Genomic DNA, 25393 nt, shown 5'->3' with positions numbered 1-25393 from the left:
GCCAGGTTGCATTCACCTTTCTGAGCAACCTGTTCCAGTGTTTTAGTACCCTCATTGTAAAAAACTTCATCCTTGTAGTCCATATGTTCCCTGTTTTCTCAGGAAATGTAGGCACAGTTGCTGTTTTGCCCAGTACAAACCAAGGCAGGAAGAAACAGCGTCTGTATGATACAAATACCCACTCATGGTTAGGAAAGCTACTAGGATCATGTGAGCTGGAAGTGTTACAACTACCCCTCAAACCTCTGGGTTTGCAGAGGAGCAGCCAAGGCAGGGGGAGCTCTCTGCATTGTGAAAGTGGAAGGCACAGTTTTCAGAGAAAGGTGAACTTGTCCACAAGCAGATTTTGTGCCTATTAAAGCAGCAGCTTCTGTGCAGAAGGGTAGTTATCAATGACAGCACGAGGGGGATACGGAGTTTATCCATGACATTTGCAGGGTCTGTTTGAGGTATGCTGCCCCTGGCTATGCTCAACTTCTGGCTTAAGATTAGAAGAAATACTGAGCCAGTTTCACTTGTGCTTTTGTCCGTGGTTTCCCTTATGTGCACGTGGCTGCACCAAGCACTTGGATGAGCTCCTCAGGCCCAAGGGTCCCCGGCAGCTCTCAGCCTGGAGGAATGCCAGAGGGCTGCCAAGCGGTACCTCCCTGCCCAGGGGCACTGCTGGGGCCTCGGGGGAGCCCTGCTCCATTTCCCACAAGCAGAAGCACCTGCACCCATTGCAGCTGGCCAGCAGTGAGGGCATAACCCATCCTGTCTCGTGTCCTGTTTCCTCTCCCCTCTGCTCTCAATGAACTATACATACTGGCTGACACTGAAGTAGCAAAATAGAAGTCCCTTTATCTTAATACTAAACTTTAATAAACACCCCCCACAAGCCCTTCCCTAAAAACATCTTCATGTGTGCAAGACTTTTGATGTTTACAAGCAAGGTTTTCTGGAGCTCCTGAAAACAATTGTTCCTCAGTATTTCTATCAACTTCTGTATTTTGCAGCCTCCCCAAAATGCCTTTACTTCACCTTGCAACATCTCTGTACTGCTGTCATCCAAACCACATCCTTTAGCTTCAAACTGTGACAAAAGAACTGTCTTAGAACACTTCAAAACTAATGCAGCAGGCTGTGATGAGAAACATTTTATAAAGCTGAAGTTGTATCACAGCACCTGCTATGCATTATTTTCATACTTCATTAACAGTATGTTTCTTATGAATTACATAGTTTTATATCTCCAGATAATGCAGAACATAACTTTAGTCTATGCAGAGAATATGCACTAGTGGAAAACTGTAACTGTAAATTCCCAAAACTTTTATTTTTACCTCTCTTGAAGAGTGAAGGGCATGACTTTACATGGGGAAAGAGGCTGTACCAACAAGAACACAGTACTCAAAGAGTGTTTTTCTTTTTTTTTAATAAAATACTATCAGGTTCATATCTATACAAATAATTATTACAACTATTAAACAAAGTATTACATTTAACAATAGAAATCTCAGAACTCTGAACAAGATCATGGTTTGGGATATTTACACCTGAATGCAACACATTCGTAAAAAGATGTCAAAATAAACAGAGCAAGATTTGATTTACAATTCGAAGATGATGTTCCTGTTCATTCATTATAGATTTCTACTGCAGAGTTCCTATTTTCCATTACAAAATAGTAAGGGCTTTCCACTGGGACTGTATCCAAGTCATTTACAGTTGTATAAAACAAGCACAGCAGAAAATTCTGGACTGAATATAAATAATTTACATTGTGGAGGGCAACAGCATCTTTGATTAATCTCCTGTAGCAAAATCCATGTATTTGCTTCCCTTCTCGCAGTGAGCAGCAGGAACAGGGCCCAACCCACTATGAGCTCTGTCGTTGTTGTTTCATACTTGTGATTGCCGGAACAGCAGCACATGTTGCAAACCTGGCAACCTACTTGCAAAGATACTTCTGATGAGGCAGAAAGAAATGCCTTTTTTTTTTTAAATTGATCTCATCAAAACTGGTATCAGCAAATCATAAATGGTTTCTGTGTAACTAAGCAGGGCTTGTTAGCAGAGAGAGTATGAATTTGTATTGTTGTGACCGAGAATCTCTGCTTCATCTTTCACCAGTTCACAGAGTAACTTGCTCTCGATGTAACTAGTGGGAATAAAGTGTTGGTGCTCTGAGGTTTAGATTTACTTGGGATTGCAGAGGCAGCAGGAGGCTGAAAACACACTCACACACAACCCTGTGTCTGCACTGGCACTCCTGTCCCTGTGGCTGCCACCCATGCTGGATCAATTCCAGAGGGGGAAAGGAACAGTTGTAGACAATAGCAGGCCAGGTGATGATAAAGAGTGGAGCTCCTTACAGCACTGTATCAGAAAACAACACAAATTTGACTGATTTAGTACAAACAGACTCAGTGCTATCCTGTCTTGCCAGTGAAAGTGAGATCATTATTAAAGTGATGAGCATGAAACTTATTAGGGGGACAGCAAAAGACCACAGCTCTTAGCACAGCTGAATACACACTCAGTCATCCAGAAACAGCATGAGTTTGTGACCGAGTCCTTGAGCCAGTGCTGCACAAGTACGTCAGAGTAAGGTGAAAAGACAGGAGACTGGTACTTAAATGGCCCCTTTTTTCCAGCAATGCCCTCTGCAGTCACCCTGCCACACAAAATTTGTTTCCTGCAACAGCACTACAGTCACCAACCAGAGCAGCAGCAGTGCAGTTTTAAAGTGCAGTAGGAAATCTGTGCAAAATTCAGGAGGCTCTGGACTAGCACAGTGTTTTCATTTTTTTTCAGAGTGGTGCTCTTTCACCTGGGCAGCAGCAGCAGCATAGTGACTGGAGCTGTGAGCAGGAGCTGGAAAACTCATTCCAGTAAGGCTCAGCCATCAGCTCAAATCAATTCAGTTCTTGTTTCCCTTAGCTGTTCTTAAATGAGGTCCTTTCTTCCAATGAAAAGGTGTATAAATATTAATACATTACTATTTTATTGCCTGCTTTCAGCTGTCGCAGCTTTTATTCCCCTAGGCTGATTAAGGAATTAATCATGGACTACAATGCCACACATGCAATCCAGCCCAATGTTTGTTGAAGTCATTTAGGCCAAGCTGAAAGCCATAGCCACACAACACTCGTCAGCTGTGGCAGTCTCACCCCAGAGGCAGTGCCCAGACTTTCCCTTCCACCACTTGTTTTGCTAAATTAAGCAGTACTGGGTATTCTTCCTTCAAAGCCAAAACACACCCCATCTTAGTATAAGTAACCTTCAAAAATGTATTACGGAAGAGAAAATGACATTCTCAGGCTAACAAACTGCAGCTAAACCCACAGTCTTTCCTAAATATATCTTGAAAAACAAGGGAACTGTTAATTGCTAGTTAATTCTTAGGAGAGAAAGGTAAATAATTGTTGTCACAGATGTTGCTGAAGAAGATGTATTTGCTTCTCAAATTGTTATAGTAACAAGTAAAACAGAATTATTCAATCTGCAACACTTAGAGAAGCTCCTTTTCCAAATTACTCTCCCAAGCACAGATTGAGGTATGGTGAGCTTTATCAACGTGATTCATGAACACAACACGTTCAGTGGGAGGGGAATGGAAAAATGAAGAAAAGAAGAAACAGTTTCCACTCCATGGTAAAGATGTTGCAATTGCTCCTCTTCCTGAGAGCAGAGCCCAAAGCCCTGGGAAAGGACTGAGACACCGACCTGTCAGTGGCACAAACTGACCTACAAAACTAAGTGCAAGAAGCCCAGCTGATGTGGAATGACACATGGGATTAGTTTATGGTGACAACAAAACCCTCAGACAATTTAATAATTAAAAACTAACAAAAATTACTTAACATCTAATTCCTTCTCTTTCGATGTGAAATACCCAGCCCCTCCACTGTTCTTCCTAAAGGCGAAAGAGACTAAACATGTGGGAAGCTGAAGTCCACAAGCTGCTCTCAAACCAGGGATCCAGGCCAGATTTAGCATTCAAAGCCCATCTTGGACAGGCAATTAGACCAAAAGACTGCACAACAGAGCCAATCTTTCTTTAGTAAAGTTACCTAAAAGCCAGTCTGCAGTGTAAATATAAGAATTTGGATCAATGTGTTGGTATGAAGCTCTTGCAAAGTGATCTGCCTCTTTCTGATCCCACACCAATGCCACAGGATCATTTAGTGTCACGGCATGCAAAAAGACTCACACAGGTATGTGGTTGGACTTCAACAGAAATTGCCATGTTCAAGGAAGGGACTGAAATGATATTTCTCCATCCTGGTCTGGTCAGGTCAGGTTTCAGAAAAAGCCCTGGAAGGACAACAAAGTGGCGTGATGACTACACCGGAATTGCCATGCTCTGTCAACACTGTGAAGTATGAACCTCTAGAGAAGACTGAGGGTCAGTCACACAGTAGTTACTCCTGAGCCACAGGCCACAAAATTGTGCAGTTCCTGCAAAATGGCAATACTCTTTGTACTGCTAAAATGCCTGTGCTGTGATTACCTGCACTACAGGTGTCTCAGGAACAAGGGTGCTACTCTTAGTCATCTTTGTAAACAGATAAGGGTGAAAGTTACTGAGACATTTACTGCTTCAGAAAATGATGTACAACTTGAAAAAACCCCAAACAAAATCACATGTGGCATATTCTATTGTGAATATTCAGGATTGCATTTAACACCAGTAAAATTAATAGTGAAATCAATATGAAAATAAGAGAATAGAATGGACTATTTCAACCATCATCCAGTCCAACTGCCTGACCACTTCAGGGATGACCAAAAGTTAAAGCATTTTGTTAAGGGCATTGTCCAAATGCCCCAAACACCAATGGCTTGGGGCATCAACCACCTCTCCAGAAAGCCTGCTCTACTGTCTGACCACTCTCTTGGTAAAGACATGCTTCCTGATGTCCAGTCTGAACCTACCTTGGTGCCCCTTTGAGTCAATCTTACATGTCCTGTCAGTGGACCCCAGGGAGAAGGGATCAGCACTTCCCTCTTCTCTCCTCCTCAGGGAGCTGCAGAGAGCGATGAGGCTGATCCTCAGTCTTGGTCTCTCCAAAGCAGACAAGCCCAGAGTCCTCAGCTGTTCCTCACAGGACATACCCACCAGCCCTTCCACCAGTTGTTTCCCTTCTCTGGACTCGTTCCAGGACCTTCACACCCCTCTGAAATGGTGGGGCCCAGAATTGCACCCAGCACTCTGTGAGACCACACCTGAGCACAGTGGGACGATTCCCTGGTCTGACCAGCTGGTGATGCCATGTTTGGTGCTCCCCGGGACGGGGTTTGCCCTCTGGGCTGCCCAGGCACACACTGCTGACTCACCCTGAGCTGCTGCACACCAGCACCCTGAGGGCCCTCTCCGCAGGGCACTATCCAGCCACTCCTCTCCCAGTTTGTACTTGTGCCTGGTGGAACTTTGTCCCACGTGCAGAATCTAGCACTTCAACTTGTTAAATTTCATCCCATTAATCACAGTCCAATGCTCCAATCTATCTAGATCCCTTTGTGAAGCATCTGTCAACAGCACCTCCCAGTTTGGTATCATCAGCAAATTTGCCAATGGTGTGTCCAACTCCTGCATCTAGATCAGTGATAAATACACTGGACAGAATTGGCCCTGGAATTGGGCCCTCAGGAATACCACTGGTGACTGGTCATCAGCCAGAAGTAACCCCATTCACTACAGCCCTTGGAGCTCTGCCATTTGGCCAATTCTTCACCCAGCACACTGTGAACTTGCTCATCCCACAGCTGGACAGCCAGTCCAAACAGATGCTGTGAGGGATAGTATCAAAAGCCTTACTAAAATCCAGAAACATTCCATCCGCCACTTTCCATTTATCCACTAACTGGGTGATTATCAAAAAAGGAAATCCAATTAACTAAACAGGAATTTCCCTTTGTGAACCCATGTTGACTGCGTCTGATGATTAAATTATTCCTTAAAATCTTTCAATGGTACCCAGGATAATCTTCTCCACAATTTCCCAGGAACTGAGGTTAGACTCACAGTCTGTAGTTCCCTGTGTTCTTCCCTCACACTCTTTCTGTAGACTGGAAAAGGATCACAGGGATCTTTGATAGATGACCAAGAGGGGTCCTGCCATATGTCCTGCTTGCTCCTTCTGTACTCTGGAATAAATCCTATCTGGCCAAATGGATCTGTGGACAGTCAAGTGTTGCAGCATGTTTAAGTTTATAAGGTCACTCCAGTTTTCACAGACATCATGAAGTAGGGCAGTTTTTCCAGCAGAGGAAACTAATGTGGTACAACATGAATGTCTGGAATGATGAGCAGGATTAACATCTATATATGAAGTCGCAGAAGCCAGGGCTTAATTCTTCACTAGTTTGTCTTGAAAGCCAAACACGCTGCTGCAAACACAATGCCATTTAATGAGAGCAAGAATGGCGGGTTTGCTTCCCTTCTTAGAGTCCGGACAAACACATCATGCACGGTGTGGCTGCTCCTTTGATCCCTCTGTCTTTGTCATCCAGAACCCATGGAACCACTCACTGTTATGGAACTCATTTCATCAGCTGAAGCAGCCCCTTTGAGAGCCACTGTGTTAGGGAAATCCAACTGATCAAGAGTCTCACCCCAGAACAACCAGACCTGCAGTTGGCTTAGTCAGTTTGAGGCTGAGGACTCACTGTCAGTCCTAACCCTCCTGCTCTCTGCACAGCCCAGTGACAACACTTCAGAAGAGATAAGCTGTGAACTGAAATAAATAATCTATTATTTTTAAGAAACACAGAGAACTGATGCACCACTTAGATTTAGTGTCCTAAAATAAGCTCCATCTGAATTAAAAAGTTATTCCCAATCAGAATCAGAACCATTTTACTTCACCTTGCAGGAAAACATTAGACTGCAGGTCAAAAGAGCAGAAACACTGTTAGGACAGACTATAGACCAGGCCCACTTACTTTTCATGTCAAAGCCTTCTTACTTTCCTGGATCAGTGTAAAAGGGCTTAGCAAAAACAAAGTCTGGGAAGTCAATCTATCGAAAAACATTTCAGGTCCCTCTTTGTGTGTCCAGTTCTTGGAGACAGAGAAGTATCTTCCTTTCCACCTTTCAAAGATAAAACCCCCAGTCCATAACAAAACAAAATCCCAGGGAACCTGCTCCTCCCCATGCCCTCACCAGGGGCCTGTGACAGGTCCCAGGAGCAAGATGATGTGCTGGTGGGCAACACACAAGTATTTCAGGCTTACTCAGCCCAGAGAAGAGGCCCTGGAGCAGGCTTTGCCACTCCCCAGCTGGGAAGGGGAGGATTGCATACAAGGGAAGTTACAATGTTATTTGAAGAATAAAACCGCGAATGGTATTTCCAAGCACATAAAAAGACAAATATTGCTGCCTTGTTTGAAGAAAAAGCACAGTGCAGAGCCATTAAATAAATAAAATTTCCCTACATCTTTCTCGTCTTTTAAAAGAAATGGGACCGAACTCTGTGAAAGTACTGGAGACTCAGCACATGCACACACATTCACTCCATATCTCACACATGTAGAAACACATCTTTCCTCATGGTGCTCAAATTCCTCTGTCTTTCTGGTACTTTCACTCTTGACACATCCATGTTCCTCCTTCAGCCACAATCACACGGGTTTAGGTAAAAGGTGCATTCAAGTGCAGAGTACTATTAATAACTCAAGCTCGATCCTCTCAGCAATATCAAGTAAAAACTGCCCTCAGGGATCCCCACTCATTTTGTGGGATGCCACAGGCTCAGTCCTCCTTCCATGTGCTGCCTGGTACAACAAAGGGCTGTCGGGCTGCCACTCACAGAAACCAGAAAACTGGTGTTTGAGCATGGGCCAAAGAAAAGGAGAGGGGAAAAAAAAAAGAAAAAGACATTAAGAAGGTGCTAACCAAGGTACAAAACCCACCCTGAGGCAACTTGCAGCAACGAACAATGAAATGGCAACAAACACAGCTGCTGTCTCTGCCGACTGCAGCAAGAGGAGTCGTAAGCTACATTTAAACATTGACCAAGTTCAGCAGTAACTGAAGCCACTGTTAAAACAGATCCAAACAAAATTCTTCTTAGAAATGGAAAGTTATGGGTTAGAGATATGAATTTTCTAAAACAGTATTTTTAAGTGCTGACCAAGGGAACATGTAATTCGCACCAGGTAAAGTCAGCTTTAAGTCGAGTGCATGTGACCAACTTCAAACAGACAAAAGCTGCACAACAAATGCCTTTTTCAGTTAACACCAGGTTAACACAGGCTTGACTTGTGTTGAGGTTCCTGAAGATATTTTACAAAAGGGAAACCCAAGCCATCTCAAGTTCCTCTGCAGTTTCAGGTAGCAGAAACAGACCAACACCTGTAGCATGTGTTTCCTATCTCCTGTATGGATGCTCTCACTCCTTTCTTTAGATCCATATATTACTGAGGGCTGCCCTTATCTTGGAACAATCAGACAACAAACTTGATTGTTGGAAAATCAACAACCAATATTTGCACAGCCCTCAATGTTGCATCCTTACCGTTTACTAGTAAGTAAGCATTGCTTTAGGCACTGGTGCTTTAGAGTTAGTGAGGTGGGTGGAAATACGTGTATGTAAATACAGAAAGTACCCACATACATACATTTAGGCAAATAAACAGTGATGCTATAAATGGTCTCTCCACAGATGCCAGTAAGATCCACTCTCTTCTTCTTAAATATATAAACAATGCATCAGACTAGACGTCAGTCTACTGGGTTTCATACAGCTGAGCTGCAGTCATGACCTAAAATATGGCTTATATTGTGGGCAGGTCGGTTTGAGGACTGCTTGGAAGAATCTGAAGCAGATGTGTTTGCAATGGAAAGCAAAGGCGACATCGCTGAACCATCTGGAGGAAGAGCTGTGGCTATTTCTGGAAACAAAGATGTTAAGTTAAAATTAGATAAGTGCGACGTGTTGGTCATGTGCATTGGCGGCATATCTGGGAGCAAAGGAAAACTTGGCTGAGCAAAACCAACAGGCCTGGGAGGAGACAAAATGGATCCAAATCGATTGTTTAAGCTTCCACCACTTGGCTTCTCTGTGCTTGGGTTAGGAAACATTTGATTGGGAAAGTAAGGGATAGAAATGTCATTGGAGAGGGTAGGGTGGGCAGGAGAATAAGGTGGATAGAAGGATGGCAGCGTGTTCTGAGGATCAACTGGGATTAGAGCTGGTGTTCGAGTGGCACTAGGCTGAGTGACTGGCGGGATGAAAGAGGCATTGGCATTTATTGGTGGATTCATGCCACCCTCTGGAATAAAAGGGAATCCAAAGTTCTGAGAGAGAGTATGTTGGTCAGGGGCTGCATTATCATTAGACACTTGAGGGCCATCAGACATAAATCGGACAATGCTTCCTCTTTTTTCTATTGCGGACTGCTGGCGCCCAAGGATCATACTGCCACTGGTGGACAAGGGAAGATGGGGAAGACTAGGGTCAAAGACATTTCCATGTCTTTGATTTCCAGATCGATTCCTTTCAGGCTGACGTATTTTAGAACCTCCATTGTCTTGCAGAGGATGCCTTGACCGCTGAGTTACTGAAGAATTTGGCTGACGAACAGAAGGCTGCCCTTGCTCACCATTTCCATGAGAAACTGCAGAGTGAGGATGAGTTGGCCTCACAACTCCATGCATGTTGCTAGAAACAGGTGTATTCATGTGGCTCTTAGTTCCATGACTGTCCGTCATCCTCATGGGATTGGACTTCTGCACAGAGATGTTTGGGCTTGTATTGCGACCCTGAATATCTCCCGAGGAAGAAGAACTTGAAAAAGGAATAGTCAAAGAACTGTTCCTCGTGTTAATTGCCCCAATAGACATGTCACAGCTTTCCCTACTCTGGCCATCACCATCTCTTCGGATGTGGACGCTCTCTCGTGCTGGAGGACAGTTGTACTCTATTGTGGAGGAGGCACCACACTGTGTGTTCCTTTGATGTTCTGGGATTGATCTTTGGCTTCCACTGACTTGATCTCCAAGGTGAGGGGCGAGCAAACTCTGCATGAAACTTTGATGGCACGTGTTTTCATTTTCCCTTGATGGCAGGGTATTCCCTGTTGGAATACCCTGTACTGGCTGGTAGGGCAATCTTTTCTGTCTCTCTATGGATGGCCCAGAATTCTGACCGATCCGGAAGGCTTGCGACTGCATGCCCCTTAGGGATGACACAGAATTGCCAATGTCACTGTTTCTTGAAGCCTGAACATCAAAATTGCCCGTCGGTTGTTGATTGGGTCCAGGGGGCTTAAATGTTTGGCAATCAGAAAGACGCTGCACATCTGAGCCAACTGTGTGGTCGACAGATAAGCGGCCCTGCATATTATGAATTGCCAACCCTTTATTTCTAGAAACATCAAGATAGCTTCTCATTTCAAGCTGGTCAGAAACCCTAGGGCCTTGAAGAGATATTCCTATTCTCTGCTCTGAATTAGAGGGTGTTTTCCCAATGAGAGCCTCAGCAGAGTAGCTGGAAACTCTATTTCTTTCCTGCCTGTGAGGGGTGCATGTCATATCTGATGGTCTGGTTACGATGCTTGCCTGGGACACCATTTGCTGCTCTAAGCCCCTTGAGGTCATAAGTCTTTGCATCTGACTGTGCCCTGATACATGTTCAGAAGCAGAACCTTGCTGTCTGCTGTTAACATCTTGTTGCTGTTGATGCATAATATCCTGATTTATATGGCTCTGAGGGTGGTTATGGTGGTTTCTGCTGGTTGCAGGATTTTCACAGTTCTTTTCAGGCTGGGAAGCTCCAAAGTGCTGCTGCATCTGCTGCTGCATTTGTTGATGGTGAGGATGAGGCTGACCACCTTTTTGCCGTGTTTGATCATTTCCATGGTGCTTTTGTTGTAGGGAAAGCTGTGTGGCTTGTGTTCCCTGGATGAGATTCCTTTTCTTCTGCATCTGCACCTCCTGCTGTATTGTTCGCTGTTGGTGGACGCTGTGGGGTTGAGAGTGGACTGAGCTTTCCCCATGAGTGACATGGTGCTGCAGCTGATACAAGTGGTGCCTCTCTCTTAACTGACCAGCCTGCTGCTGCTTTAAGTACGGGTGATTACTGTGAAGGTGAGAGATGCCTTGAGAAGGAACATGTTGAATTGGCTGCAAGTGCTGCCCTGCCTGGCCTGGCTGCTCTGAAATTGATGGCTGAGAACCACACTGAACCTCAGTTTGTCTCAAAGCTGGTGTTACAAAATTGCTGTTGGGTGGGAATAACCTACTGAGGCCATCAGCATGCCCTTGACTGCTCACTGATGGCACTGAGTTGGAAGAATTAGGAGGAATCTGACCAACTAACATCTGTGTATGATCAGCAATACTCTCTGGTGTCCGGTTCATCAGCGCCATCCCCTCAAGCCTTATGGGTGCTGTCTGGCACTGCTTTTGCCTCTTTGCTGTAGAAAGCAGAAGGTCATCTTGAACGGCCCTCTTGGCAGACTCTTTGCGACCTTCGTGATTCTGCTGCTTTAAGTGTGATTCCTGCAGCTGGGGAGCCTGCATGGTACTTGCCCTAATAACATTCAGTTGCTCCTGAGCATATTCACTCATCATAGGGGGGCCTGGAGACTGATTGATATATGTGCTGGATGGAAGGGAGAGGCTCACAGTTGCAGGGACACTTGCAGGCTCTGAAGACTGGGATAAACTCGAGCAACTCACGAGGGGATGGACAATGCGACTCTGGTGTATCAGATTATTCACACTTAGACTGGTTATGCTTGGTGTCTGTGAGGTGGAAATCTGCAAAGAAGTGTTTGGTGTTTCCACACCTCCTACAGAGCAGCTTGGCTTTTCAACCTGCCTCTCAACATTTGCCTGTGCTGTATCATGAGCAGAGAATTTGTTTGGTGCCGCTTCCAATGGCCCTGTGTTGTTTTCTTTCACTGACTGAAGTTTAAAAGGTTGTTGCTCTCTCTCCAAAGGTGCAGCCTTGGCTGACTTGGAGACGGCATCCCTCGTGTTAACCTGCATTCCTCCTCCACCTTTCTCAAGGTTTTCCTGGTCAAAAATAGCTCGTGCTGCAAGAGCTACAATGTCAGTCTGCTCTGAAAATGTGCAGTTGTTACAGGTACTGGTTGAGGAGCTGCTTGTGACGTCTTCTCTGGTGGTGTCTGGCAACATAGATGCAACTGAGAAGCCTCGACTGCTGCCAGAGCTCGTTGACATCGGGGAGTCTGCCTGCCTGCTAGCAATAAGGGAAGCATTGACTACTTCCTGATCAGAAATGCAGGAATGATGCTGGGAGAGAGTGTCACCTTCCGCGTTCATTAGCAAGAGTTCCTGCTTCTCAGGCAATTCAACATTTGATTCTGCTGATTTAGAGTTTTCCATAGGAAAACTAGAATTCTCCTCCTGAACAGTAAATGAAGAGGTTTTTTCCACAGCTGTTCTTTCTTTTGTGAGATCAGACAGCATTTTGGTTAGACCTTGTCCTTCTAACAAGTCTGCATCTTGCATTACCACTGAGGAATCCTGCGCAATGTTGCAGGACTCGGAAATCATTGCTGCCTTGGAATTATGACTTGCTGTACTGCTCTGTGCTGCTGATGCCCCAGCAACCTGAGAATGTGTCACCTGTGCTTCACTGCGAGAGGATGTTAAGGTGCTGGGGGGCTCACAAGGCTTGGGTGACTCTGACAAGGCAGAGACAGTTGGTGGGTGGTTCTGAGTTCCATGGGCCTTCTGGCGAGGAGCAGCATCTTGGGCAGGTGGGACGAGCGGTAGCTGCTCTGGCACCACGGACTCCAGTGGTGAGGAAGCAGGTGCCTCTGCTGAGCTTGGCTCAGGAACAGGGGCCTGTCCAGAGCTCACAGTCTCTTTGGAATGAGAGTCAGATATGCTGTCGCCACTCGATGCTGCTCCGCTGTTTGGCTGCGATGTAGTTAAAGCTTGAGAAGCTGCTGGAGTGTTTTCAAGCAGTCCTTCACCATTTGAATGCTTTGCCACCGTTTCTACAGGAGCACAGCCCACCTTCCCTGCATCTTTGCAAGGAACAGCTGGGCAGACCATTTTATTGTTGATTGCTTGGTGTTTTTTTGTACTTGGTTTTTTGTTTGTCCTTTTTGATTTTGCACTGGATGGCAAGCCAGCAGCTGCTTTTTGGGGGGAAACGTTTATGGAATTAGATGCACTGGTTAGTACCGAAACCTCCGCAGGCACCGAAGATGCCACAGAAGTTGGTAATGACACACAGTTAACTGCTGCAATCTGGTTATTGATGGTTGCAGGATTGGTGGGGTGGCTGAGAGACAAGTGTAAGCAGCTCTGTCCAGCCATCTGCGATATGCTTTGATTGAGGTTGGCTAAAGCACCAAATGTGTTGAGGGCAACATTGGTATTTGGATCTTCACTGGTGGTGGGTTGAATAATTTGCATAGGGGCTTGATTTGAAGCTCCAGATGAGGACATCACAGGCTGCAATGCAAAAAGCTGCCCGTTCAATGAGATAGTCTGAGGATGCTGTTGATTGGACATTGTAACTGAAAATGTTTGCGTAGAGCTAGAAGATGGCAAAGAAGATGGTCTTGGTAATATATGGACAAGGTGTTTCCCTCCAAAAGTCTGTGGAAGAGAGGCATTTTGCATGGAGCTGTTAGAGTTCGTGACTGCAGTCGGCCCGTTCATGGGAACTCTTACAGAAGCAGAAGGCTGAGCGGACAGGAGGGGAAGAGGATTCTGATTAGCAGCTTGTATAATTACAATCTGCTGACTAACATTTTGGCTGGGAACTTCTGCTCTCACAATGGGAGGGCACGGAGCAGGGTTTGGAGGCTGGAGAATTATGACATTCTGGTTAGCTGGTGCTCCTGTAACAGCTGATGCGACTGGCTGAGCCATCTGAATCACCTGCATAGCTGAATTTAATGGAAGGATACTTCCTGCAGCCTGAGTTTTAACCTGTGGCTGGCTGATTAAAGGCTGCATAGGTAAGGGTGGGCACGAGGGCAAGGTAACTACAATCTGTTCAGCTGCCTGGCCATCCCCAGGCAGAGAAGCATTCAAACTGATACTGGTAGTCAAAGGTCTGCTGTGAGCAGAAGACACAGTACCAGCACCATTAACTGGCTCGTTCAATAGTGCAGTCATTATACCAGATGGTGTTTGGCTTAGTGGCTGGACAGTATTTCCTGCCAGCTGCAAAGTTGTCCATGTGGTCTGTGTGTTTCCAGCTGAAGGCATCCGTGTAAGGCTACTCATGTTTTTCAAGTCTGAAGTGCCAACACCTGAAGAGCCTGAAAAAGACCAGCAGTTCTCTAAGGGACTGGCAGCCAGAGTGCTTATTGCTGTCACAGCCTTAACTCCTTCTGCTGCAGAAGTCGCAGGCGTGCCGGCACTGCTCACTATGTCTGCACTTTTGAGGGCATTTACAGAGGAAAAGCTGTCTGCAGTAGACAGTTTCACAGGTGGCACAAAAGCTGTGTCTGTGATTGAAGTGACACAGCTTTCCTGCAGGTCACTCCTGGAGTTGTTTGTATTTGAGGAAGTTGTATTCACCTGTTGAACTTGGGAGGTTTCCACAGAGGCACTGGAAGGAAGGCTGATTCCCTGCAGGAGTGTTTTCTTTGTTGATTTGGTGCCCTCCTCCTCAGTTTTACTTTTGGGGAGACTTGGATCATTCTGTGGTACATTACTTGAAGAACACTGTTTTTCCTGTTCTGTTCTGGGTTGAGATGCACTCTGTGAGCTGGCAGGAGCAGTGGTGAGCACACCTCGCTCGTTCTCTGGGGTGGAAAGCTCAAGAACATGCCTGGCTGGAGCTGTCTGAGCAGATGCCAGTGGAGAAGCTGTAGGTTGTGACCATGGCTTATTTTCTGTGGGATAAATACCAGCAATCGTCACAGGAGTCACTAGGTTGCAAGTTCTCTGAACTGGCACAACATTGGCTGTTTGCTTTTGTAAATTATGACCAACATTAAATGTTATTCCCTGGACAGATGCTCCCTGGTTATTTCCATTGGGTTGACTCCCATTAGAATAGACAATGATGTTCTTTTGAACCTGGTCACTCGGAATAACAACTGAGACCTTTGCATTTTTGAGACTTCCTTTCCAGTGGATTGTAGGGTCGTCATACAGGCAAATATCATTTGCTTTCAGTAGTTCGATGTATCTCCCATTTTCCTTCTGCAGTTCATCCAACTGTTTCCGGAGTTTTTTTATCTCTTCAGCTACAAAACAGTGAGAGCACTCCATTACACCAGCAGCAGAGCAAATAATGAAATACTGTTACAATATGACTTAGAGAATAAATACTGTGTAGTAACAAAATAAATTGAAATAAATTGAATAAATTGTTAATAATGTATGCTCTCTTCAGATGGTTAACATAAATTATCCTGATAAGCCTCTCTACTGAGTGGGAAAGTGAATGAAATTCAGAGACTATTCCATTACCACTAGCAGGATATATGACATTACTTAGTTAGAAAAACTTCAAGACTAACTCAGATGAAACCGAACACTAATCATAATTGTTTAATTGCTGAAGGAAAACCAAGCACATTAATCTTTTTCTTTTCCCTCCTCTTTTGCATACACAAAAATGGTTTTCATTTAATTGATAATCTCATGGCTTTCCAGGAGAATTAAGTTTCATCACATCTAAAAATTTTAAGTAAAATTAAATACAAAGCAGTCATGTAAAGCCACAAAAACTGGCAACACACTTGAGAGACGTCTCACCTAACTAGGAAAACCACCTAGGTTTTTCAAACTCAACTACATCAAAAAGATAAAAATAAACTATTTAGAATTCCATTTTATGAGTAGAAAATAAAAATCTCAAACTACGACATTAGCTCTGAGACTATTTCTGTCATACCTCCATCATTGTACTTCTACATATCTGTTAAAGATTTTGTATGATGCATATTTTTATGAAATGGGCCATTATAACTTCTACAGCTTTTGAAAGAAAAAAGAAGCTCTGTGAATGAAAGAAACTCCATGTTTTGGAGGAAAAAAATCTATCTGAAGTTTTTCAGAAATCATTATGATCACTACAGTAGAATAAACTGGGACAGAAGATACCAGGTGATGTCGCATCACCTATAAGCTCTGTAATTACTTCACAATGCAATTGCTTCATTCTCTTACAGCAAGAATACCCACTTGGACATCCTGTTGGCCAGAATATCTTGTTTCAAGATATTCTAAGCAGCTGTTATTTTTCCTGTATGTTCATAATGTCTTGGGATTCCCATTTTTTGATCCGGGCTTTGTTGTTGGTCAGTACACACACACAGCACAAGTGAGTGACAGAAGTTCTAGCGCTTCCAGCACCATCTCTACTTACCCTGCTCATTGTTCCCTCCATTTAACAGAAGTTCATCATTCTGTCTTTTCATTTCTGTTATATACTTAAAGGCCTGATCCAAGATCATGTTCTTGCTCTTTAAAAGAAAACATATGTGTAAAATTAGGAGAAAGAACTGGCAGAACCACTAATGATGAGACTGCACTTGCTCCAAAAGGTCTTTGCTTTAAAAAAGTGCTACCTTCAATGATTCTTTATGGTTGGGTGGGGTTTGTTTTGTTTTGCTTTGCTTTTGGTTGGTTTTGTTTTGTTTTGTTTGTTTGTTTTTTGTGGGATTTTTGTGGGGTTTTTTTGTTGGGTTTTCTTGTTTTGTTTTGTTTTTATTCTTTTTTTAAGATGAACTACAGGTTTTGTGCATGATACTGACCCTAAAATGCTGTGAGTTTTTACAGAATACCAGTTTCAGTGCTGGAGGTGACATTTTGTGATGCCCCAAGGAAGGTGCTGCAGCCACAGAACCTGAACAGCCAGCACCATTTCTTGCTGATCAGTCTAAAATTCATGTTCACTAATAAACACATACATCACATAAAATTTCCAGCATACTGTCTTGTAAATATTTTATTAGGAAAGAAACAAAGATGGAACAACTATCCAGGGAGATATATGCATAATTTTGAAAGTAATATAGTGGAGAATATGGAAAGAGAAGAAAACCCCTCCACCATCATCTTTTTATGAAACTATGCTTATTCTGCCTGCAAAGCTTTTGTTCACTTCTTAATTTCCTCTACTGTTCAGTAGGAACAACCTCTGCTGGAGATTGCTCTGTCTTGAAAAAGTATCAACCTGTGCATCAATCTTAAATCATTTTTCTTGCTTCATCTTTCCCAAGGACAGTGTCTTAAACTACTGTTATTTCAGTTTCTGAATTGCTTTCATCCCATTATATGAAAGACTACAAAAATAAGCATGCATGCAATTCTATTGACATCTTAGAGCATTAAGTGATCACCTGCAAAGGGCTGAGCAGGGACTGGAGAATGACCTGAAAAGAGATGTTGCTTAAGCCATGGCTTTCACCACTCAGTCATCACACAGACTACATTTACCAGCATCAGTAGAAAATGGCTTGAGAAACAGGAGGTGCACAGTGTCACCAGCAATCCAATGACCTGATCCAAGCCACTTCTGCCCAGCCTGACACCCCTTCTACAGAGGACTTACTGCATTTATGAATTGAGGAGAAAGTCAGTCAAACTTCCATCTCGTACTGTTTCACTCCTTCAGCAGTCATACAACACTTTCAGATAAAACACCTAAAATCTGTAATTACATTAATGTGACCCTGCACTTCCAGAAAGGAATTCTATTACAAATAAGTTTTTTTAATATAACTGGTGAGATTTTTGTGAATATTAATTCAGTTTTACCTTCTTCTTAAGACAAATAGCAAAATAGGTATTTATACTTCTACAGATAAACACCTGAGCATTTTACAGGAAAACCTGTATGCACCTCTGGATGGACACTCACCTGCTTAAGTGCTGGAGAGCAGGGAATGAGTTCTCCAATTCTGTTTATCCCAGCATTGATCTTCTTCTTCCGATGTCTCTCCACTAAGCAGAAACAATGTGTACTGTGTCATCTGGTTGGGCAAGTCAGTACAACAGCAACACAACTAGTACAATGTAAGGGCTCATGAATACGTTATTTCATTGCACATTGGAACCCGTAGCAACTTGAGAGAGAAAAAAATTCATCTAAAGTAAACCTCAGTTATTGAATTAATAGTCAGTGGAATTGAGAGCCATAACATAAGCAGCAGTATCTTTGAAAGATGGAGATGTTCTGGATCCCTTCATGGAAAAGAAGAGTCACTGCAACTCAAAATTCAGGTTTCAATATTGCTTTCTAGCTGAGTTTCAGGCTACTCTTTTCCCAAGCAGATTGATTAAATTTAGGCATGCAGAAAGCATATGGACCAAGATAATGAAAAGAATCAGTTTCAGATTTGGGAAGAAAACTCATGTCTCTTAAATACTAAAATCCAGTTTAGCATAAAAAGATAAATACTTGGATTTTATTAATCTTCAGTCTTAATTTTAAATTTATATTGATGGAGCAACCAACACTAATCACAGCCGAAGCTCTGGGTATATGGACTATCAGTTGCTCTACCTAGTTTGGAGAAGGTCAGAAAATGCTTCATCTGTAGTCCTCTAGTGACATCATTTACCTCTTCACAAGGCCTGAACAGCAGCACAAAGAGTCTACACTATAATTCTAGAAGTGTAAATACCTTTGGGCATGTTTTTTTCAGATAGTATTAACCTCTGTTTTCCACCCACCATAGTCAGCCTCTTCCAAATATAGTTCACTCTCATGTAGCTATTTTTTTGGGGACGGAAATATTTTCATGTTCTACAGGGACTAAAACTATTATATGTCATTTTCCCAAAAAGCCTGAAAAAATGTTCTGTTATGGCTTTGTCAAGATTCAAGCCAATGTATGGGTTGTTTATTGTGCTGAACAATCCCTGTGGTTTGTGCAGTCAGGCTGCTTTTGATGGCATGCAGAAACACACCGTGACCTGCAGGTGACTGTATTTCATTTTGATCCTTTACAAAGGACATATCAATTTAATTTAAAGTTTTATTTCACTAGTCTGTCATTCAATTTATCTTTCTCCAATGGTTAAATATTTTTTTTGTATTTCAGGACAGACTGATGGTGTTGACAGAGACAGGGCTAAATACACTAAACACAGCAAGACAAAGCCTCTTCTGCAAGAAATTTACCACATAAATTACAGCAGCTGTATGAACATTTAAACACAAGATACCTGGGACTTAGTTTTAGTATGTCTTACTAATACAGACAGACGACATAGTGGTAGTGAATGCTACTCTTCTGTTTGATATTTGCCACACTATTCAGCTTGTCCAGATATTAATGACTAAGCAAGCCATATGGCTGGAGGGAGATGGTCCCTACATCTTGCAGAGTTCAGCCTAGTTTTGGAAAGCTACCAGCAAGTAAACCAAGAACTGAGAATTGGAATGAGGCCAGCAATCTTAGAAGTAAACTTGATAAGACTATGTCCTGATAACTTCTTAATTCTTAAGAAATTGGCCACAGCCTTCACATGGAAACTACTCAGTGTTTTTTCCAGTGGAGTTTGTGAAAACTGCCCAATAGTGCTGTTCAGAGAAAGAAGCGCTGTGATCAAGTTCTTAGGATGAACCAGGCCCAAACCTGCCAGACTCCTCCCCAGGCCATCCTTCTGCTCACTCTTGTAGAGGATGCCATTGGAGCTAGACTCTGACTAGTTGTTGCTGGAGGGATGTGACTCCTGCAACATACAGCCAGCACTGGCACAGATTTTCTGGGATGTCACATCCAGGCGGGTGCCTCAGGGACAGGCTGCAGGAATACTTCTAACACAGGGGAACCTCTAAAACTCTCAGGTCAGATACCTGTCTCTGTTTCGAGAGAGGTGAGTATCAGTTGGGTGTGAATGCCTGAAATTGTTTACTTCTTAATTTACTAGCACTGGAAAGCCAGGGGCACGGTCCTACTTTAATTTTGTACTGTGGGAAACAGTCAGCCAGGAAGAATCAAGAAGCCTGTGCCCACATACTCTACCCAAGGACACTGAAAGGTGTTTTATAGGGGGAGATTTTGCAAGTGTAGCTCGTCCTGTGGACAAATCTTTCCTGTGCAAAATATGTATTAGTTCAAAGCATTTGTGCTTATTTCCAGAACAATAACCAAGTATAATGTTTCTACCTGCATTATGTGTCTCCCGGTTTTTCTTTCTGTGAAACATAAAGGGAAAACAGTGATGTGAAACAGAAGGGAAAAAATCTGCATACAAACAAATATTTATTTTATTCTTTTCATTACAGCTAAAATATTATAGTCTGCTCTGTGAACAAGAACATACCAGAAGACACAATCAGATGTTCTTAGATATTGGTATTAAATAGTTTCTAACAAAATACATTCATGTTCAGACAAATCAATTTCAATATAACAAGGCACAGTGTGATATTCCATTGGTACAGATTTATAAGCAGAGTTGGGGTTTTATGTTTCTGTTCAGTGACAACTGTTACACTATGCAGTGTTCAATAAGGCCAAATATTAAAAAAATTAGTTCTGTTTCTGAGGCATATAGTAATTCAGTATTTGTTTGAAATGTTGCTTTTACATTCACTGGATCTATGAAACAGAACAAAATGTTACCATCCAAATTGATTTTTCCAGCCATAATATCTTCAAACATCACACTTTCTGGTATCAAAAATGCTTCCTTTCTGAGAAAAACTGTTCCTTGTCAGCTGTTCTTCATCACTGTATCAAAACTTCTACCTAGGTATTATTTGGGCATGTGAGGGTTGTCTTTGGTTTCACATGTTCACCTGATGGCAATCAGGTCACAACCACTGTGCAATGCCTCAAATTGCTTTGCTGGAAGTCAGTAAATCCCTAATGTGTACTCTACTTATATAAATAAGATGCACTGTAATACATGCAGTAAGACAAATCCTTTCAGGAAGTATAGCAAAGCAAAGCATGCATTTTCTGGAAACTTTCCAGAAAAAAACAATTCAGAATATTTCTGTCCAGCAGCACACTCTCAGTCTAGATGTTTGCTAGAGTGTGCAAAAAGCAGAGCAGCATCTCCTGCACTCCCTTTCAACTGTCACAGGACAGTCCAGGTATAATAAGGAATCTGAAGTGAGGACACAAGGTATGTGTGGATGGCGTGTGATTACCCTGAGGCACAAATCCTTTATTATGTTTTGAGCTGATACTTATTTCAGAAAACTCACCAAAAGTAGTGTGCATTCAGAGTAATTTAGACAATGATTACAAGACAGTAATGTTACTGCAGATGCTCAGACCTGGAGACATCCGCTAAGAAATAATGCTGAAAGATGATCATATATACTAAATATGCACAAGAATATAAGGATTGAAGAGACCAAAATACCCTTTGATTCACATCACCAGTACAGAATACAAAATACTCTGTTAGTGGGGTAAGAAAGAGTCACAAAATCCATGAAAACTGAAAAGCTTTCTGTAGGACGAATCAATGTTCTCTCTGAGCTTTTCTCAATCATAAATCATACCCTACATGGTCACCTAGTGTAGTATGAGTGCTGCATTTAACCATGGACTGAAGCACTCCCCGACCAGTCAGGTATTAATTAGATCAACATGCTGCTATAAAGGAATGAAAACCAGGAAAAGCTGTAATGAGCACCAAGTTACTTTGTTACCAATTTTGGTCACAGAGTTGCTGTACAACCCCAAGACGTTTTTTGAGTTCTAGAAGAGATTTGAGTATAAGATCCACTGGGAGTTGAGGAAGAAATCAAAATTCCTATGACAAAGTGAGTATAGCTATCCCCCAATACCTACCAAGAGCTTCTGCAGTAACAAAGCCTGCACTCCAACCAAGGCAGTGACACACCAGAGTAGTTAGTGTGGCCAGTGTAATAATCAAAGAACCTCTTTTGCCCCAGTGACCCAGGCAGACACGTCCTCAGCAAACAGTTAGGCAAAGACAGGGCAAGAGAGAAAGGGAGTTTTGCTGCCATAGTTCCCAAACTTTTGGATCAATCCTGGTCAACATTCAGAACATTTTATCAATAACTTTATTGCCAAACTTTTACCTGGAAATTTTCTAAGTGCAACATGACCTCAGACTACTGAACTACAAAACAGTCATTTTTCCACAGAAACTCACCGATGTTGCTTCTTGGTAGGTGTCTCATTCTCTGTCATCTCTGGCATGGTTTCGGAGAAGAGAGCCTGAGGAAAAGCATGGAAGGAATTAACAACTCTTGCACTCTGCTGAATTCTTAGCACGTAACATTTGTTACATCACTTTGGCTTTCAGCACAAGAACAGGGTCCTACTGCAGTGTACTCAAAGGTCCATCACCCTGACTTACAGCAGCTGATTTTATCAGCATTACAAACGAAGCATGTTACCCATTGAGGTGGTTTGAGAAACCTGTCTATGACAAACTGGTTTCCGCTTCCTCAATTATTTTAAACATAAAACTGTAATCCAAACCACCTTAAGGAAACAAGAAGGCAAATTAGAGTATATGATTGTTTTCTGAATGGGAGGAGAAACAACTGAACTCTCTTTCATCAGCCCTTTCTAAATGAATATGCTTTGAACTCCCAGTTCTAAATGAAGCACGAATGCTAAACAAAATACAAGCTACAATGAGTACATTTTATTAACTACAAATTTAGAGTGCTATTAATGTAGCAACTTTCAAAACTTACTTGATATTGAATTACTGTACAATTAAAATGGCCAAAAATGATGCTCTATGGTCTCAGATATATAAAATTCAATTAAAAATAAAATTATGAAATAAAGTTATACACACGTTAACAGCCTAATAAATTGCACCTAACTTGTCCTCAGCTTGAACACATCAGTAGCCTGTATCTAGTCAAACAAAAACATTATAAAAATAAACAAAACCCGAGATTGAGTCAACGATGGTTGAACACATATCTACCAGAGAAATTAATTTTAGAGAACAAGTAACATGAAGGATACTGTAGATGACAACAGGAAAAAAAAATTCTGTTTTTTGGTATGGCTGAGCTTCATATTCAGTTTCACCCTTGTGCTCATTCTCTCACCAACCAATTTGTTCTTGCTACTCTTCCCATGGGCCCTCAGCCTCCTTGTGGCTCCACCTCTCCCAGGCTCCTCCTGGAGACCTCATTGGCTTGTTTTAACAGGATTCATATCTTTAGGCTATTTTTGTTTGTTTGTTTGTACTGTAAGGAAGTGGGAGGGCTGTATTGTGGTGTAAAGGAGAGCACTCTGGACTCTGAATCCCAAGGACCTGAGTTCAAGTCTCAGTGGGATCATCCTCTGGCAGTTCAATGCCTCCCTGACATCCCATCCCGTCACATCTCGGATGCTCAGCAGGGTCAGCCCCGGTCAGTACTGGGTGCTGTGACAGTCCCGAGGACTTCCCTGTCGCTGTCCAAGCTCACTCGGCTGTGGCAAATGGACCTCAGGACTGAAACGGTGGGGCCAGTTCTGTGCACGCTGTGCCTCACCTAAAAAATCCCCTGCACAGGCTGGAAGGGGAGAGCCCTTCCCAAATCTTCGTGCGTGAAGTCTGGCCATACCCACAAGGAAGTGGGGGTGGTTTTTAATATGACTTCCAACAAAAGCAGTTCTTAATGTAAACTGAGCCTAACATACTGACATCAAAAGCAAACCCCAGAAATAAACTCCTTACAAACCAGAAAGCCAGTCACCCACAGAGCTCCCAAAGCACTGAAGCAAAGTGCTTCACTGAGTGCTCTGTGCACACACCTGCGTGTATGTGTGGGTCAGTAACTTGTATTGTGCCAGAATTGAATTCCGATACTGCTTTCCAGTCTTTACACTCTTAACAGTTAATTTCAGTAAAGATTAAGAGGAGAAACATTAGGGCTGGTGCTGTTTACCACTCTACCCCTTTAAGTACCTTCTCTATTTCCAACAGGAAATGTTGGTAAACTATAAAGTAAAGCAAACAGGCAGTATGTATATGCATGGCCAGACTTGGCGAAAGCAGATTTGGGCAGGGCTCTCCCCACGTGGGTGTGCCCTTCCAGCTTGTGCAGGGAATTTTTTAGGTGAGGCACAGCGTGCACAGAACTGGCCCCACCGTTTCAGTCCTGAGGTCCATTTGCCACGGCCGAGCGAGCTTGGACAGCGACAGGGAAGTCCTTGGGACTGTCACAGCACCCAGTACTGACCGGGGCTGACCCTGCTGAGCATCCGAGATGTGACGGGATGGGATGGCAGGGAGGCATTGAACTGCCAGGGGACGGTCCCACTGAGACTGGAACTCAGGACCTTGGGATTCAGAGTCCAGAGTGCTCTCCTTTACACCACGGGACCGCCCCAAACAAGCAATAAATATCCTGCAAATAGATCCAGCTTGGGGAACTCAGAAGTGCCTGAAGTTTTCAGGAACCTAATTCAACTCTACCTACACAGCAGTGTTCGCACCATCACAAAACTGGACACAATCCTCTCAGAGATGAGTTACAGCATGACTTGCCCCACTGGGTGTTACATACAGCCTACCTGAAGCACAGTCACCACAGCCTTCCCCAGCCCATCAGTGGGAGCACATCAGCATCTATTTATGTTTCTCCACAGACTTTGCTTTCTCTGTGCTCACTGTTCATCCTCTGCACAAATTATGAAAACACCTGACAGAGTTAAAAGTCTTTTACCATGGGTGAAAGTAGTGGTGCAACTTCAGCACTTTCAAGCGCTCTCATAAAATACCTTAATTCCCTAACAAATTTGGTTTTGTTTAAACACAGTAATATTAATCCAGTTGGCATCCCAGGTCCTTCAAGTTAGTAAAAATTCACAACTCTGAAAGTCAGGAAAGCCACTTTCCCCACACAAGGTACCTATGACTTATCCCTCCTGTGTGTAGCTGGTGATGGTCAGAAGTACTTACTCACTTGTTCTAGCTGCATTTGTTGTATCAGGTGATGAGGAAGGAGTTAGCTGGGAGAGTTTAGCAGATGTACAACTCTGATCATAAAAACAAAAAGAAATCTGGTTAGAGCCCAGCCATCTTTGACGCTGTTGGCAACCAGAGAGATATTCACATGAACAATGAGAGACTAAGGTTAGCACACCTCGTTCCAGCAGGGTTTTTCCAGTTGTGTCAAAGCAGCCCAGCAGAGTTTATATCCATTAAGGCTACCAGCAAAGCCAGGAGCAGCTTCCTGGAAACCCGACACTTTTGTATATCCATCACTGAGACAACACCTTGTGTATCAGGTGCAACAGGTATTCAAGAGGGCAAAAGGGTAATTTAATTTAGTGTATACAGAACTGCTTCTGTTTAGTGAGGATGTGAGCACAGAGTACATGGACATAGTTCTGGTCCAGCAAAGGCTTAAAAAAAGAAAGATGCTGGATTGCATCATGTGGCACTCACATACCCTGTTTCTTGACTTTGGCACTACCTATAAGGATAGAGGTGATGTAGCTGTTACTGGGCATTACTAGACCATGGCAAACATGCTGGAAATCAGACAAAAAAAAA

General features: G+C 43.1%; 1 protein-coding gene across 4 annotated transcripts in view; it reads right to left on the bottom strand.

The window, feature by feature from the left end:
* Positions 1 to 1404: 1404 nt before the first annotated feature.
* The window catches only part of USF3 (upstream transcription factor family member 3), a 34151-nt gene continuing 10162 nt past the window's right edge, over positions 1405 to 25393 (bottom strand). Inside the window, exons 2-7 of one of the 4 annotated variants that reach the window (XR_011698214.1) lie at positions 22034 to 22098; positions 20062 to 20090; positions 17805 to 17887; positions 16308 to 16404; positions 4196 to 15180; positions 1405 to 2358 (exon numbers count right to left, since the gene is read on the bottom strand). Coding sequence is in view for 3 of the 4 variants with exons in the window: in XM_071559685.1 (XP_071415786.1) it covers positions 8726 to 15180; positions 16308 to 16404; positions 17805 to 17887; positions 20062 to 20090; positions 22034 to 22098; positions 24801 to 24815 (6744 nt within the window). In the remaining variant the exon portion in view is untranslated. Of the gene's footprint in view, positions 15181 to 16307; positions 16405 to 17804; positions 17888 to 20061; positions 20091 to 22033; positions 22099 to 24796; positions 24874 to 25393 lie in introns of all 4 variants that reach the window. The other 3 variants (XM_071559695.1, XM_071559685.1, XM_071559671.1) reach the window with 3 other exon arrangements.

The sequence above is a fragment of the Pithys albifrons genome, chromosome 1 (genome assembly GCF_047495875.1).
Source record: "Pithys albifrons albifrons isolate INPA30051 chromosome 1, PitAlb_v1, whole genome shotgun sequence".
In the NCBI taxonomy this organism is placed as follows: Eukaryota; Metazoa; Chordata; class Aves; order Passeriformes; family Thamnophilidae; genus Pithys; species Pithys albifrons.
Note: the sequence above shows the minus strand (reverse complement) of the source record. Positions and strands in the feature narration are given on the sequence as shown.